General features: G+C 42.9%; 2 protein-coding genes across 3 annotated transcripts; one reads left to right on the forward strand and one right to left on the reverse strand.

The window, feature by feature from the left end:
• Positions 1-79: 79 nt before the first annotated feature.
• LOC129860058 (serine/threonine-protein kinase pim-3-like) lies at positions 80-3,612 on the reverse strand (the record flags this gene model as incomplete). The annotated part of the gene is made up of 6 exons (XM_055930401.1): positions 80-1,439; positions 1,726-1,902; positions 1,978-2,356; positions 2,533-2,583; positions 2,699-2,793; positions 3,108-3,612. Coding segments are annotated over 6 exons (1,314 nt in total), but the record flags the coding sequence as incomplete, so codon positions are not given.
• An 875-nt stretch (positions 3,613-4,487) lies between these two features.
• On the forward strand, positions 4,488-16,607 carry arl8 (ADP-ribosylation factor-like 8). Of its 2 annotated transcripts, none has more exons than XM_055929154.1 (6): positions 4,488-5,240; positions 8,782-8,842; positions 9,135-9,361; positions 11,924-12,007; positions 12,369-12,520; positions 12,675-16,607. In XM_055929154.1, the coding sequence occupies exons 2-6, from the start codon at positions 8,812-8,814 to the stop codon at positions 12,721-12,723; spliced, it is 543 nt and encodes a 180-aa protein (XP_055785129.1). In that variant the 5' UTR covers positions 4,488-5,240; positions 8,782-8,811; the 3' UTR covers positions 12,724-16,607. The 2 variants fall into 2 exon arrangements, with proteins under 2 accessions (XP_055785129.1, XP_055785130.1); XM_055929155.1 differs by having other exon boundaries at positions 4,500-5,240; positions 9,214-9,361.
• Positions 16,608-17,286: the final 679 nt, after the last annotated feature.

Consider the following 17,286-nt stretch of genomic DNA (forward strand, 5'->3'; position numbering starts at 1 on the left):
TACATACAGGACACTGATGTGAAAGGTGTTTTCAATCGTATTACATTTTAAGGGGGGGGGGGGGGGGGGGGGGGCAGGCAAACTGTTGTTTCTGCTCAGAACTGTCATTGGCATTCCTGTGTCAGCTGATTTAAATAAATACAATTATTTAACCTTTATTTAACTAGGCAAGTCAGTTAAGAACAAATTCTTATTTACAATGACGGCCTACGCCAGCCAAACCCGAACGACACTGGGCCAATTGTGCGCCACCCTATGGGACTCCCAATCATGGCCAGATGTGATACAGCCTGGAATCTAACCAGGGACTGTAGTGACGCCTCTTACACTGAGATGCAGTGCCTTCGACCGCTGCGCCACTCGGGAGACACTGAAAGGCGAAAGTAATATGCTGTAAAGGGGTCGATTGGAATTCACTCCCCTCGAGTACTATCTCTCTTCAAGCCCTTGCAGCAGAGGTCAGACCTGGTCTCAGCGGTGTCTTTCTGAAGGTCTCTTCCTGTTGGAGTTCCCTTCCAGTTCGGCTGTTGTTCTCTTCAAGCCCAGTACTAGAACAGTGGTAGCTGGCTCAGTGCAGTCTAGGGGAACATAAAGTTGTTATTCTATGGAGAGTTTCTGTATCCTCCCTTTGTCAACATCAGCTCAAAGGCGAAGGTAAGATGTTGTACAGGGGTTGAATAAAAACCATATTTTCTCATCAGAGTAGCAAAATCTCCAAGCATTATCCCTGTTACAATCTCTCTTCAAGCCCTTGCAGCACAAAAGGAGGGTCAGAACTCAGCGGTGTTTTGAAAGTCCTATCTAGAATTGGAGTGTCCCTTCATGTTCTGCAAAATTGTTCCCTGGAGAGCTGCTTTGAATTTCAGTCCTCATTCCCTGTTGGTTGCACAGATCAAATGTGATATCAGGTGATTTTTGGTGTCCTCTTCTTCCTTCTCCTTTTTTTCCCTGCTTTTTCGATGCTGTCCTTGGCTAATCTCATTGGAGGAGGGTTTGGTTTTGAACAGTAAAGATTTTTAAGAACTAATTGTCCGGTTAAGTACCATAAAAGGGGATGTTGTTTTGGTACCTACAGCTACTAATTCCAAATTACCAAAATCTCTCCCTACTCCAATCAAGTTCCCACCCCTACCCTCCTCAATTTGCTTACATTGCTATAGAACCTGCAAAATAACGAGAGTAACAAACAACAGCTCTCAGTTAGAGAATGGACAAGATTTTGTAAAAGATCTGATAGGTATGACAAAGTATGCGATATGACATTGCTTGATGACACAGTAATAAATGTATTTCATATCAGTATTTCTTATGGCGTTCGCAACGGACACGGACTTAGGGGCGAGCCCGGTCCGACAGCCAGTTGTGCAGAAGGATCTGCTCCAGAACGGGCCTCTTCAAAGGGTCTTGCTTGAGGCACCAGCGGACCAGGTCTCTGCATTCTATGGAACAATAGGATTAGACAGAGTCACAATGTTATTTTGTTACAGTAGAAAAAAGTATACAGAGAGAGCACACTTGTTACAAACTTCAGTTTAAACTCTATTAATCAAGTATCTTACCCTAAACCATTTTTTTAATGCAAAATAGTTCAGTTAAATTTTGTGTTTCTACTGTGTCGCCATTGCTTTGGATAGTGTGTAGATAAAGGACTGGTAATTGGACCCATACCAAATGGCACCCTACTCCCTAAACACGCCTACTCTCTTCCCAGCTGCAACTATATACCTTTGGAGATCCCTCTCTTGAAGCGCAGGCGTCCTCGGATGATTTCGGCCTCCTTCCTGAAGGGCAGGTCACCGTTGACCAGGCCAAACAGAAGCACACCCAGGGACCAGATGGTGGCTTTGCGCCCCTGGTATTTGCCATCCAGAACCCACTCAGGGGGGGAGAACTCTGTAGTGCCTGAGATGGGGGGATGTTACATTCGTTTGCCGAAGCTCACAACACCAATGCTATTCAGTATTCGTCTCTTCTCACCAGCAAAGTCCCTGAAGAGTTTCTCCCTCAGCAGATCCCCGCAGCCGAAGTCGATGAGCTTGACGTTCAGACTGTCCGTCTGCACCAACAGGTTCTCCACTTTTATGTCGCGGTGGATGACGCCGCGGTCGCGGCAGTGCCGTACCGCCAGAACCACCTGGAGCATGATGACCCTCGCCATGGCCTCGTTGAGCTTCCCACCCATCATCTCACAGTAGTCGTACAGGTCCATGCAGGAGGTGGGACGCTCCAGGACCAGGATGAACTTCTTGGGCTGCTCGAACCAATCCACCAGCTCCAGCACGTGTTCACAGACAGGGGGCCGCGACACGATCTGCATCAGGGCTACCTCCAGGGGCAGTCTGTACGTTGTTCCAGGCTAAAGGGGGAAGGTTGATTAACAACAGTTTCATGCATTGGTAGCTCACAGTGGGCTGTTATATTGGTCTGACTGTACATACAATTATTAGGTAGGCTAGCACTCCGATGTATATCCATCTGACTGTTTTTATGATTGTTGGGTAGGCTAGTACACATTTATCAGACTGTACTTACGATTGTGAGGTAGTACTCCGATACACCCTTAGGGATGTACTTAATGGCGACCTGAGTGATGGAGAAGGGAGAAGCACATTGTGAATAATCAACATAATTGTGGTAATGTCTTATGCTGTGGATGGACAGATCTAAAGAGGGAGGAACGAGAGGGAGGGATGATTACTTCTCTCCCATCTTCCTTTCGCGTTCCCTCATAGACGGACCCACAGCCTCCTTGTCCGAGCAACTTGCCCACGTTATAGAGCGAGGTGAAACTGGCTGCAACACAAATGTCACAGTTAAGGACACGGCCCAGTCCCTCCCCTAACCGCACACTGTTTATCAGGCTATTCAATGTCTAAGAGGCTTCATTGAGGACAATAACCAGATCTAGAAGAGCACAAACAGAGCCATTATCAATAAAACTAATCAGACAGGGGGCTTTATAGTACACTTAACTTACTGTCAGCCCTGTAGGCCTTTAGGTATTTGCATTTTATAACAATTGGCCACAGTTTGTAATTATCTCATTGAAACACTCTGTGGTGTCTGGTCACTCAAAGCTAAGGCAGATTATGACCAATGTGTCTGACCTCTGCGTGGTGGGTTGCGCCGGACATTGGTCTTGCATTTATCGCAGACTTCTGAACATTTGGAGTCGGTTCTCTCGCTGCTGGTGGATGTGTCTGTTGATGTGGAGGATCCAAGGGAGCTGTATGACCCGGATGCCACGGTGACCTCGATCTTCTTAGCAGTCCTAAGGTCGTCTGAATCTAAATCTTGGAAACTAGTCATCCTTTTCCTCTTTGATCCCACGTTGCATTGGGCTCCCTTGTCCTCCATCTTGGCGGTTGGTAGGCCCTTTCTCCTTGGCATCTTTGAAATTGCCCTGGTCTCCATAGGAGTGGGCCAGTCAGGGTCAGCCTCACTCTCAATCTGCAGTTTCTGGAGAGTGCTCTGTGTCAATTGAGTACAAGGGAGCACCAATGAAAGCCTTTTGGTTATGGCGTGCTGGCTGGACCGTTTTTTGGTTGGACGTTCGCCCCCGTCCACATTGAACCTGCACTTCCTCTTCATTCTCAGCCCCTTGTTCTGAAACAGTCAGACGGTCCTAACATTTTATTTTGGGATGTTTGTGATAACCTTTATGAGAAAATAGTGTGATTTGCAAGTGCACCAATTAGCCACCTTGCCATTGTAATAGATATATATAAGCCCTGTCCAGAACAGAAAGAAACCCAGAAAGAAACCCAGAGCCACTAGCCCCCATAACATTGTGTAGGTCTGAAATGATTTGATTGCCTAAGCAACATGGTGAAAATAATTATATCTAGCCTATTCAGCCTATACAAATAATAACATATCTAGCCTATACAAATAATGAAGGTAATACAAATCAATTGAAAGAAAGTTCAAGCTCATACTTGAAAGTTCAAGCTCATACTTGAACTTTGATGATATTTTTCAAAATTTGCAGTCGTTTTTGGGATATGCTGTTGACATCTAAGACACCATTTACACACTTTGTTCACACCATAACCTATTCTGTTGAATTCAGTCCTGGGTTCAAATACTATTTGAAATCTTTCAAATACTTTACAAAGTAACACTCAGCACCACTCTCTGAGCCATATGCACACACAAAAATATAATTCACACATGTTTAATACACACATGAAGTGCCAAATTAGGCGGGGTTTGTCATTTTAGGACAGTTCCATTGGCCTGATTTCAAACAGTGTTTCAACCCAGGTCTGGTTGGATTATCATTGAGGTCAATCAAATGTACAACCTACCAGGAGTGTGAATAAAGGAAGTGGTTCCGATGAGGTCGTGGACCCGTTTGATTGATTTGTCCATCAAAATGTCTAAATATATGTCAAACATGATGATGTCATCTGGCACAGCTTTGGCACACAGTTGATGTCACAATAGCTCACTCTTAACAACACCGCGGCCAGTCCCGGCGACAGTAACCCCCACGCTTGTTGTAAAAAAAGTACTCCTGAATATATAAATAAACATTTTATTCCGTTTTTTAATGAAAAATAATTCTGTATATTTTCAACCAATTATTGAGCCCCTGGCGTTAACGTCATCAATTGTAACCTGACACTTAGGCCGTGGGTGGCTTTTGAAAACACTGCATCGGGGTTTACACGAACAGTCAATTTGAAGAGGCTACAACACACAGGCAGATCTCGGATTAAGGAAAACTTCGTGTATATAAGGTTTTCACAGTGGAGTTGGCTAGCTAGCAGCTGGAAACAAGTCGACTTGAAGTGGTTATTAATGTTAAACCCTTAGCTAGCTAATTTAGCTCCGGGCCGTTAGCTCACGTAAACATAATTCCAAAGGCACCATCAGTAAAGAGTGTTGTGTCAACGTATTTTGCCATAACGGATAACGTTAGTAGTGACTCTGTTGATGCTAGTTAACGTTAGCCTATAGACAAATAACTGAGCTTGGTACCTCGGATAGTAAAGAAAGGTAGCTAGTTACCTAATCATTTCTTAACTAGAGTTTTGTTTTGGAGCTAGCGAGTTAATTTACGTGGCTTGTTGTGGAGCTGGTTATTCATATCAAAACTACTAACGGGGGCTTGTTGTGCCAGCTAACGACCTTAGTTAGCCCTGGATACGTCGACTGTCCACCTTTTGCAGTTTAAACCACTGACGACATGGGTCTTATATTTGCCAAACTGTGGAGTTTCTTTTGCAATCAAGGTGAGTACTTAGCTACCAGCTAACATTTTTAACTTGATAGTAGCTAACTAGTACGTTAGCTAGTACACACACAATAATATGGGGCCTTCAGTAACGTTGGTTAGTTAGCTAACGTTTTTGGTTGCCAGGTGTTCTTCGACCCGATGTGTAGCTAACGTTAACGTTGTTCCTTGACAGTGGCTCCATGTAAAACAACACACAGTTGTGGTCTAGTTAGTTAGCTAACTATTTATTTATTGTAGCTCAATGTTAGGGAGTTACCGTCGGCAACATAATCTAATGGTGGTAGAGGTTTTACAGAATCAGCCAGCTAAGGATACTGTTAGATGTAACACTCAAATAGCCGCATGTTTGAGAGGAATAATATGCACTCTGGTCCAATTTCGGACTTGCAGTTTAGGCTACTGTTTCTGTTGACTTTGAGAAATGGACACAAGGGACAAGTTTTGGAGGATGTGGAAGTCGGTTTGGAGTTTTATAGGGCTAAATGGATAACAAAGACTTGTTGTAATGGCCCTTTCCTGTCTTTTCAATCATGCAGAGAAAGAACATGTCAATATAATGGAATTGGGCAGAGCCTTTAAAAAAAAAAAAAGTAACTAGGCAAGTCATTTAAGAACAAATGTTTATTTACAATGACGGCCTGGGAACAGTGGGTTAACTGCCTTGTTTAGAGGCAGAACGACAGATTTATACCGTGTCAGCTCGGGGATTCGATCTAGGAACCTTTCAGTTACTGGATGAAGGCTATAACCTCTAGGTTACCTCCCAACCCCTTTAAACCTGGTCCCATATCTGTTTGTGCTCTTTCCAACTCCATTTCTAATTGTCAAGCCAAACATGACAATGAGGGACAAGGAGTTGGCATGATGATAGCACAAACAGACTGGCACTCATGCTAGCCTGGTCCCAGATCTGTATACCAATGGAGGTCATCTATGTAGAACAACTCTCATACTACTGTCCTGCAATGTTGGGCCATAAGGTAATCCTGTGGAATTGTGTATCCCATTGGCCTAATCCCTCAGTGAGACAGAAGAGGACCACTGAATTGCTAATCCCAGCCTCCAGTGTTTTAGACTAGAGGACTTTACAGGTCAAAAAAGTTATTCTGAAATGGATCCATGGCATTCCCACCTGACCCGATATGCATAAATTAAAGAAATTAGGCCCGTTCCGAATGGACTCGGACAGTCGGACCTGTTACGAAAAGACCCGTGCTCGTTCAGGTCAGAGAGTAGAAAGAGGGAGCGAGAGGACCCCAAGCTGGGCGCTGCCAGCGAAATCAATAAACGAGCGAGCTTGGCCAAATTATCCATAGTTACTTGTCCTTAAACTGAAAATATATATATTTTTTGTTTCAATGTGTAGCATATTCAAAACTTTATAGCTTATTTGGTTAGTTTCTACTTTCTGAAAACAATTGTCCTCCTCACGGTTCAGATGTAGGGGATTTGAGCGCTAAATGCATCTGTATGATATGTTTTTTTAAGTATAAAGGCATAGGTGTCCATTTATTTTTGAAATAAGTATAAAGGAAGAGCTATAAGAAATACAAAGTGTCGCTGGTGCGCACTGCTTTGCAGTTGTCCAACTGAATGTATCTTCTGCATTTAACCCAACCCCTTGGTTAAAAGCTCGGGGATTCGATCCTGCAACCTTCCGGTTACTGGCCCAACGCTCTAACCACTAGGCTACCTGGTGCACCATTAGCTAAGCCTAATGGCTAGCCATACCAAACCTTCACAGAAGTTAATTTTGATATTACCCTAATAAAGTTAAGTCAAGTCATTGTTTACAGGGAAAATACAAACAGGTTATTATATTGCAGCATTAAATGAAGTTTTGCATCTTGCCCTCTCTTAGTTTTTTCCTTTTCATGGTGTGAGTGTGAGTAGCCCTAGGCCTTCTGAAAATTATATTATATTGCAGAAAACGTAACTACTCTAAATTTGGCCAAAGAAAATGGTTGAACAGAATGGAACAAAACACTTGTTGCATATTTAAATAACTGGTTTAAACCTTGAACAGGCCTATATTACAGTAATTGCCAACAAAGGTGAGTGCCTACTGTAGGCCTACCCAACAATTGACAGCAATAGGCTAATGCTCTTTTATAACAGGCCTACTAAATACAGAGCACAAAAGACGGAATTTAATTTGGGCAACAAAAATATACAACAGTTTTACATATTTAAAGAACTGGTTTACATGATTAAATAGGCTAATAATGCTATACAAAAATAATGATAAAACAAATGATAATGGATACCAAAACAAATGGGTTAGAAAACTGCATCAAACCTGAATAGCGAGTTCCATTTGGCCGTGCCAACGTTCTTCTCATCTTTGTCCACTACAATATTAAAACTTGTCCCCGTGGACATTCCCCTTCCCGGCTTCTTTTTCACTATTCTTTTTCCTTGAACTTTGTTTTATTTTAATGAAAAAGGCCTCCATCTTCGCAATCAGCAGTAGCCTAGGCCAATGCTCCTTTCTCGCTCTCTCTCAGCAGCAGGCGGACGTGAGGCGAGCAGCCGGAGTCACTTTCAGCTGGACAGAAGCTATACGTTTTTGAGTTGCAGTTGGCTGACACAGATAAAGCTTGTGCGGTTCTTATCTCACGCACATTACATTTAAGAGGACTGGTCCAGATGACAAATCAATTTTAATTGCACAGATCCGTGGCAATTTATATCAGATCCGAGAGACAAGTCAGAATTTACAGGTCGGATCACGGAATTTCGGGGTCTTAGACCTCTACCAGTTGCACTCATTCCAACAGAGTTAATGGTAGTGAGATTACTACTAGGCTAGATGCGTGTGGAATGTGCATTCTGGACCACTTCTATCATGGTGTTAGTCATATTTAAAATGTTTGATTTTGTTTGAATGGAAAAAATAAAGTTCACACCAGTCCAATGAATGTGTCATTGGATATGGAGATGTTGGGTAGTGTTCTTTGCATGTAACAAAGTCTCAACTCCCTCCTCTGTGAGCTTTTTTGTCCGGGCCCACCCACAGCCACTACAGGCTAGCTATCCTCTCAGGAAGCAATAGCTGTGGAACATCTGACGACATCATCTGTTGTGTGCCAAAGCCTGTCAAAGTCATCAGCCTTCTGACAGTACTACCTTCCTCCTTGTCGCCCGTGGGCTTCAAAGGTGAAGTCACCAATGGGAGATATTTTAACACAGACGTGCCAACTTTGATTCAGGCTTTGGTCTGCCAACCGCCTCTGTATGACAGTGGAGTGTTAAAGGCCCTAAAGCAACACAGAAGCTGAAGACCCTGTATGGTGATTTTTGGGGGGTTGGCTACTTGCGCTTGTGTTAGGCCAGCTAAAGCTAGGAGCTAAGCTAAGAGATAATTTGCTTGAAGAGGTAGGCTAATTAGCTTTGAAAATGGCTCTGGGGTGAAGTTTCCCGTAGGTACAGATCTAGGATCAGCTTCCCATCCCCTAATCTTAACCATTAGTGTGGCAAGAAGGTAGTGTATCTTGAAGGGGAACTGTAACCTGTGCACACTTTCTTTGTTGCAGAACACAAGGTGATTATTGTCGGGTTGGACAATGCTGGAAAGACCACCATACTGTACCAATTGTGAGTACTTAACCTTTATTTAACTAGGCAAGTCGGTTAAGAACAAATTCTTATTTACAATGACGGCCAAACCCAGAGCTGGACCAATTGTGCTCCGCCCTATGGGACTCCAAATTACATCTAGATGTGATACAGCCTGGATTAGAACCAGGGACTATAGTGACACTTCTTGCACTGAGATGCAGTGCCTTAGATTGCTGCGCCACTCGGGACAACTAAAGTTTTTTTCCCCCCCCTTGTCTGCTGTCTCAATGTATCTTTAACTATAACTCAATAGTTTTTCTATGTGTAGGGGAAACTCCTGGCCATCCTAATAATGACTGTTGCTCTCTGAGGTGGATGACTGCAACGTTTTGTAACTTCCTCCTCAGTCTGATGAACGAGGTGGTCCATACCTCACCCACCATAGGGAGTAATGTGGAGGAGATAGTGGTGAAGAACACCCACTTCCTCATGTGGGACATCGGGGGACAGGAGTCTCTCCGCTCCTCCTGGAACACCTATTACTCCAACACAGAGGTGAGTTACACACACACACCACCCCAACATACTCTACTCACCCAGTGGCCAGTGCTGTTTTACGTTTTAGTGGTAGCAGACAGATGGTGCGTAAGGTCCAGTGGTATGTGTTGTAAATAGTGGGCCTCCTAATCCCTAATAGATGCTGTCAGAGAGGGGAACAAAAGTATTGCCCAGCTGCCGTGTTTGTTCATAGCACAGACGGACCAAAGGGGCGTCCCCGGGTTCAAAGGTCACGCAGTCAGAGGCCTGTCTGAAAGGCACGTTTTGCCTCAGCAGCTTATGGTAAGAGTGAGGGGAAGATGAGGGATGTGGCTCTTCATTGGAGCTCTGTTTTAAAAACCCCAGTAGGACTCGTCAAACCGTATCGCACACTCTTGCCTATTCTGTAACCTGACATCTGCTATGCTCTGTCCACATGCTCACTTCAGCACAAACACTGCATCCACATCTGCTATGCTCTCTGAACGATACACAATGAGTCATTAGCATGCTAGCCACCAGCCCCGGAGCAAGTCCAATTGTGAGGGTCTCCGCTCGGAAATGTCCACCCACCGTGTTTCACTGTACCTGTTCTAAATGGCATCTGAAAGATGAAGTGTCCTATTGCATCTATTGGCTTCTATGGAAGTCATGAGTTTTTTTCACCAGCCATCCGTGCTCTCTCTGTGACTTGTGTCTGTTGCTGTACTTGTCTTCACAGTCGCACGTGGCCAATCTTTCCAAATCCGTCTCGTTTACTCAACGAGTCCGAGCATAGTTTCTTGCTGGTGACGAAACCCAATGGCCGTGTCCAAAATCTGTCTTGCCTTATTTAAACGGCATACTTTGTAATAATGTTACTGTAGTGAACAAATATAAACGCAACATACAACAATTGCTAAGATTTAATGAGTTTATAAGGAAGTCAGTAAATCAAAATAAATTGGCTCCTAATGTATGGATTTCACATGAATGGGAATAAAGATATGCATCTGTTGGTCACAGATACCTTAAAAGAAAAAGGTAGGGCTGTGACTCAGAAAACCAGTCAGTATCTGGCCACCATTTGCCTCATGCAGCGCGACACATCTCCTTCGTATAGAGTTGATCAGGCTGTTGATTGTGGAATGTTGTCCCAGTCATCTTAAATCGATGTGTGAAGTTGCTGGATGTTGCTTGGAACTGGAACACGCTGTCATACATGTCGACTCAGAGCATTCCAAACATGCTCAATGTGTGACATGTCTGAGTTTACAGGCCATGGAAGAACTGGGACATTTTCAGCTTCCAGGAATTGTGTACAGATCCTTGTGACATGAAGCCGTGCATTATCATGCTGTAACATGGTGGTTGAGGCAGATGAATGGCACGACAATGCTTATGCTCGTCACACTTATCACTCTGCATCGATAAAATGCAATTGTGTTCGTTGTCCGTAGCTTATGCCCGACAATAACATGACCCCATTTTTTTGGTAATTTTTATTAGGCTCCCCATTAGCTAACGCCATAACGCTAGCTAATCTTCCTGTGGTCCAAGACCAATTAATGAGACATTAAACAATTACAAATCAAGACTTCAAACATTTAACAAGTAGACAATTTAAAATACCTGACAGGAAACACTTAACATTCAGTTGATGCCTTCTATTTCCTGTCCAGTCATATGGTCTATCCCATTATATGTTCTTGTGTAGTTGTGTGACACAACTGCACATTTTAGAGAGGCCTTTTATTGTCCCCAGCACAACGGGCACATGTGTAATGATCATGCTGTTTAATCAGCTTCTTGATATGCAAAATCTGTGGGCTCCTAAGTGGCACAGCGGTCTAAGACACTGCATCTCTGTGCAAGAGGTGTTACCACAGTCCCTGGTTCGAATCCAGGCTGTATCACATCCGGACGTGATTGGGAGTTCTGTAGGGTGACACAATTGGCCCAGTGTCTGGGTTTGGCTGGGGTAGGCCGTCATTGTACATTTTGTTCTTAACTGCCTTGCCAAGTTAAATAAAAAAATCTGGCAGGTGGATTATCTTGGCAAAGGAGAAATGCTCACCATCAGGGATGTAAACCAATTTGTGTCCAATTTCTGGTGTCTTTTATTTCAGCTCATGAAACATGGGACCAACATTTGACCTTTATATTTTTGTTCAGTGTACATACTATTTAGAACGTACTGTTTAGTGAAAAAGTATGCAGTAAGCAACAAATGAACATAAATACTCATCTATACTGAGAATGTGTGATCTAATGCGCGATTGCACTTGTTCCCTGCCATCTGATTTTTGTAGAGTACCCCTATTCTTATCAGCTGTTGTCAAACACAGGTGGGTGTGAAAAGACTATTCTCTTCCTCAAGGGTACAACGAATTCTACTAGATGAAAAGCCGAAATGAGTATGACATCCTGGCCTTTAAAGCATACATTTTTTTTCCTAAGTATCCCATACTATCTATTTTCGCTTACCTCAAAAGCCTACTATTTAGAACGCAAGTACGTGTATTCGGAAACATCTCATTTCCCCTTGCGGGGTTAATAAAGTGATTTCAGTTGTCATTTTCTATCTCCTGTAATTCCCAGTTTATCATCTTGGTGGTGGACAGCACAGACCGAGAGAGGCTGGTGATCTCTAAAGAGGAGCTCTACAAGATGTTGGCTCATGAGGTTCGTATATTAACCCGCAGTACTCTGACCTTCATTCACATGCATGCTGGCACAGAAAACTGGGGGAAACCACACAGAACTAGTCTTATCTTATCTCTGTAATTGATTTTTTTTGCTAGCCTAAAAAAAACAAGGAGCTTGTCTCACAAGTCCACATGAATGATTCCTCGTTCCCTCCCTGTCACATTGTTCAGAGGAAGTTTCCTTTGTGCTTGGTTGCGTCCCGCATGGTGCCCTTTTCCCTATATAGAGCCATTAGGCTCTAGTCAAAATGCATGCACTAAAAAGGGAATAGAGTGCCAGTTGGGACGCATGTGTTGTAGTGGAAGTTGCATTGTTCTCTTTGCTCCTTTCTTCCCAGGACCTAAGAAAGGCAGCTTTGTTGATATTTGCCAACAAGCAGGATATGAAGGACTGCATGTCGGCGGCGGAAATCTCCAAATACCTCACCCTCAGCTCCATCAAAGACCACCCCTGGCACATCCAGTCGTGCTGCGCGCTCACAGGAGAAGGGTGAGAGGGGCCTTGGCATCACGCGGACACACACACAACCTTAACACTGTCCCATTCCTTTCTATAGCCTATGTGATTTGCCTCTTAACATTACTTCTTCTGAAACTTCAAAAGGGATCTGCAACTTAGACGGTTTGCCTTTTTTTCTTTTCAGCTTATGCCAGGGCCTGGAGTGGATGACCTCGAGGGCGGGGCTAAGATAGTTCAACATCCAACGAGGGAGAAGGGGCTGACTGACTACCGTTCTCACCTATCTGGTGGCATCCCAGCCTCTCCCTATTGGCTTCTTAAAAACATAAACCCCCCCCCCAAAAAAATTCAATTTTGAGCTCAAGGCTGCACGGGAAGCAAGTGTTGCGTCTCTCCCCGCTACATCAACTTGACCTTACGTGGGTTGTGTTCATTCGGCACCAAACGGAAGAAAACAAGGCAAAACAGGGAGGGACTTACAGAACTTGTCCAATTAGAAATGCTCCTTTCCATTGTCCTTTGCAAAACGTTTTGCTACGGTGTGCTGTAATGAATACCACACTATTATACGGTCCTTGTTAACTGGACCCTCTTACTAAACCACATGGACTTTTTGCTACCTGGATGTGGTCAAGCTGATGGTAAACTGCAGTAGAACCACAGCCAGAAAGAACACTTCTCTAAGACTGGAATACTAAGTGTCCACTTGAAGCGATGGACACACCATCACCACTACATATCATGATTATATATCATAATGCCATATTAGGACCTGGATTAACATTTAGGTCTCTTGAATGTTCTGTGCGAACGTTTCTTCAATCATGTATTAATTTGTCTGTCTATTTTGATGCCTACTATACAGAGGCCTACACCAAACAGTGTCTACCTACTCACTTATGGTAGTCGGGTTAACTTACTTAGGTTAGGGAAAGGAAGGGGTTTTAATCATGGTGAATGGACACCGGGTAGTATCAGTAACACAATGGTATTCTATGTCGGTTACAGTAGTGGAAGTCTGTTACAATACATGTGTTTTGGTTTAGGCCTATGTGTGCAGGATGGCATATTCGAGACGTTTTTAACTACTTTTTGATGTATTTTTTTATTTCATGGTGAGTTGTCATCGGGGCTTATTGTACATGGTCTCCGTCTGTTTCATAAGCTATAAAGGTGGTGGTTGTTCTGAACTCACAAAAGGACTAGTTGGTACTTCAACTGTGGTTGAAGAAGTGAGTCTGGGGACACGTCCAAAATGGCACACTATTCCCTATATAGTGCACTACTTTTAACCAGTGTCCAAAGGGTTCTGTTCAAAAGTAGTGCGCTATATAGGGAATAGGGTGCCGTTTGGGATGCACACTGGGTACAAGCCTCGTGATGCTTTGACTGGGAGCCACTGTATTATTATTGGGAATAGTCGTATAGCATTCGACTTCTCAAGCAAATGTCCCTGGGATCTGTTTTCCTTAGCACTCATTCACACCGGAAACAAATGGAGTGCTGAGCGATCTACCAAAATGTTTATTTTTTGTTTTTTAAACAGCTAATCGACCAATGTCAGTTCAATTATTTGAATTCCATGTCATTTTTCCCAGTGAGCTAAATGCCCACATTTCACAGTTTCTCCACAGATAAATAGGATCAAGCCCGATCTGTGCGATGTATTTTCCAACAGGCCAATATTCAACATAGTTTAGTGCAGAAAACGTGATAATTAACTACAATGACCATTATCCATAATCCTACTTTTCCGGTCTGTTCCCTGATTCTACGGTCTGTTACTCCTGCTATGTTAGGTTAGTGTGGGGCAGACACTTAGACCGAGAAAGGCATGATCAAGAGGGATAGAGAGCAGTTGCTTTGTGAGGTATCTCTACCTGAAAAATACATGTATCTAAGTGATTGATAGTATGTCTTATTTACTTTGAAGAACTACTAAAATAGTGATTTTTGTCAGACAGCGTAGGCAGCAGCTCTATAGAGATGAGATGATTTGGAATTAAATAGTCATCAAATAAAACAAATGTAATATACACAATGAAATATTTTTAAGTAACAAAGTGATACGCAGTAAATGGGCAGTCACTACTATAATGGGAATTTTCATAATTGTTTTATGTTACAACATTTAACCCACAGTGCATTTAATGTTAAAATTGTATCAACCGAAAACCGTGATTATAAAAATAAAAAAAACGAAACCGTACAGACCTCAAATGCACTAATCGCTCGACACTAGTGCCAACCACTACTGTGGTAATATCAGTGTTCAAAGCTCAAGTTTCATAACAGTATTGTACACATGTTGATGCAGCATTTTGATTAGATTATTTTAGCATTTTGTGTATATACATCTCAAGTATATGATGAGATGTCGAACTGAGCAGGTCAGTAATTGCAGCTACATTTGTTGGTGTATCACCTTATTCTGACAGAAATTACTCCTTTAGAGTTAAAGTAGCCTGAGTGTCAGTCTGTTTGTGCTATGACGCCACCTCTTGTTTGGCTTGACAAGGACAGCAATGGAGTTTGCAAAAGCACTAACGGATCTGCGACCAAGCAAGCGTTAGATATATGGTAGTCTTTGTGCATTTTTGACTGCAGTGTGTCGAACGCGCAATCCAGCCCCCATCAGCTTATGTTGCGTACCCTCAAAACAGCTAGCCTGATCCCAGATTTGTTTGGGTTTTAGCCAACTTCTCTAGTTAGAGAAATTGGCTGAAGCACACAGGTCTGGGACCAGGCTACTGACGGGCCTCAAAAGGAGTCAGGGTTAGGGCTTCTCCTGTGTCAAATGTGCCACATGACAGACTGGCATGTGAATGAATGGGATGTTGATGCTCTCCTTATGTCTGAATGTCTGTCTGCTTACCCTGACAATATTTTATCCCTTGTTCCCGCTGTATCAAGATTCTGAGTCTATGATCAGCCCCATTCCACAATCTTACTCATTGTGGATTGAAACACTAAATTGATCCTGAAATGGCACTCCTACTCTGAGAAGCTTGCTACATATGGCCTCTCACCACCAGGATTTGTTACTACATTGGCCTGATGGGTGAGTTCATTTAAATAGCTAACAGATCTATGCACGTGTCACTTTGCAGGTGCATTAGTGTGTGTGTGGTGAAGTCAAGGAAACGACTTCAGTCTTTTCATTGGGACTAGATTCAGAGTAGCTCAGGGTCCGGTTTCCCCAAAGTATCTTAAGGCTACATTCATCATTAGGACCTTCGTAGGAGCATTGTTAAATCTCTAAGCTATTTCCCAAAACCACCGTTTTAATAAAGTTGCTCTTAAACACTTATTTAACGACTACATCAGACCACTTGTAGAACGGCTAAGTACGTCATTAGATGCTTTTTTTGCCCTTCTGCGTGACTTTAAAAGATAAATACAGTATAGGCTACAGACCTAGTATACTGTATTTGAATATTTCGCTAATTGTAGACTAGCCTTCAGTCTAATGTTTGCCAAATCTTGATTTAGTGCGTTATTATAGGGTAAACAGAATAAGCCGCCTCAATATTTGTAGCCATAGACAATAAATAACATATCTCTAGGAGCTGATCCGTCGTCAGTAATTCTAATATTAAGATTGGAAAGGGAGGAACGCTGCTCCGAGAAGGGCAGTATCAACACAGGCCTCAATGCACTTATCGAACGTACTCTGTGGTGTTTTGTGAAAAGCATGTTATATCTTTGACTGTTGTAGGAAAGATTGTTAAAAACACTCATAAGCCTAAGTTCCAGTGGGAAACTGGGCCCTGTTACAAAGCGCAGTGGCGTCCACCCTGGTCCGGGAGAGTATCTGAGTCCACTGGTTTTAACTGACACACAGTTTGCATTATGTGAAACAGATGGACCCAGGATGCGTCCCAAATGGCTCCATATTCCCTATGTAGTGTACTACTATCAGTAGAGTGCCATTTGGAATTGGGAAACATACCCAGTCTCTTCAGAATCATAGTGCCATTCCATTGGTATCTAGTGCTTTATACTCTGTCAGACAGTGGAATGGTCAGACATAAATCAGGATGATAATGACATGTATGATCTGGGTCGCGCATTTCAGTTTTATTTTTAAATAAAATATTGTATTTTGAAATGTAAATCTGGTTTGTTCACTGACTAGGTCCGGAAGGCTGCGATTTGCTTTTCAATGTTTCAGGCATCCACAGCTGGCCGCCAGCAGTCTCATACTGTTTGTACCCTCTCATGGGTGAAGACCTGATGAACATATGTGGACAACATCTGCAGAGACCCTTCTCAGAACAGAGAACCTAGCAGCTGTCATGAGCATGGCTGTGTTTACACAGGCAGCCCAATTCTGATATTTTTGTAACGTATTGGTGTTTTGACCAATCAGATCTGAAAAAGATCTATGATTGGTTAAAACACTAATTAGTGGGAAAAAATATCAGTATTGGGCTGCCTGTGTATGCCATCATCTGGTGTGTTGCACCGCCATAATAAAGTAAGCATAGCACTGACTGTTATTAAAAACAATGTTTTATCAATGTTATTAGATACAATACATCAACTCAGCAAAAAAAGAACGTCCCTTTTTCAGGACCCTGTCTTTCAAAGATAATTTGTAAAAATCCAAATAACTTCACAGATCTTCATTGTAAAGGGTTTAAACACTGTTTCCCATGCTTGTTCAATGAACCATAAACAATTAATGAACATGCACTTGTGGAACGGTTGTTAAGACACTAACAGCTTACAGGCGGTAGGCAATTAAGGTCACAGTTATGAAAACCTAGGACACTAAAGAGGCCTTTCTACTG

This window comes from Salvelinus fontinalis, chromosome 7 (genome assembly GCF_029448725.1).
Source record: "Salvelinus fontinalis isolate EN_2023a chromosome 7, ASM2944872v1, whole genome shotgun sequence".
Lineage (NCBI taxonomy): Eukaryota > Metazoa > Chordata > Actinopteri > Salmoniformes > Salmonidae > Salvelinus > Salvelinus fontinalis.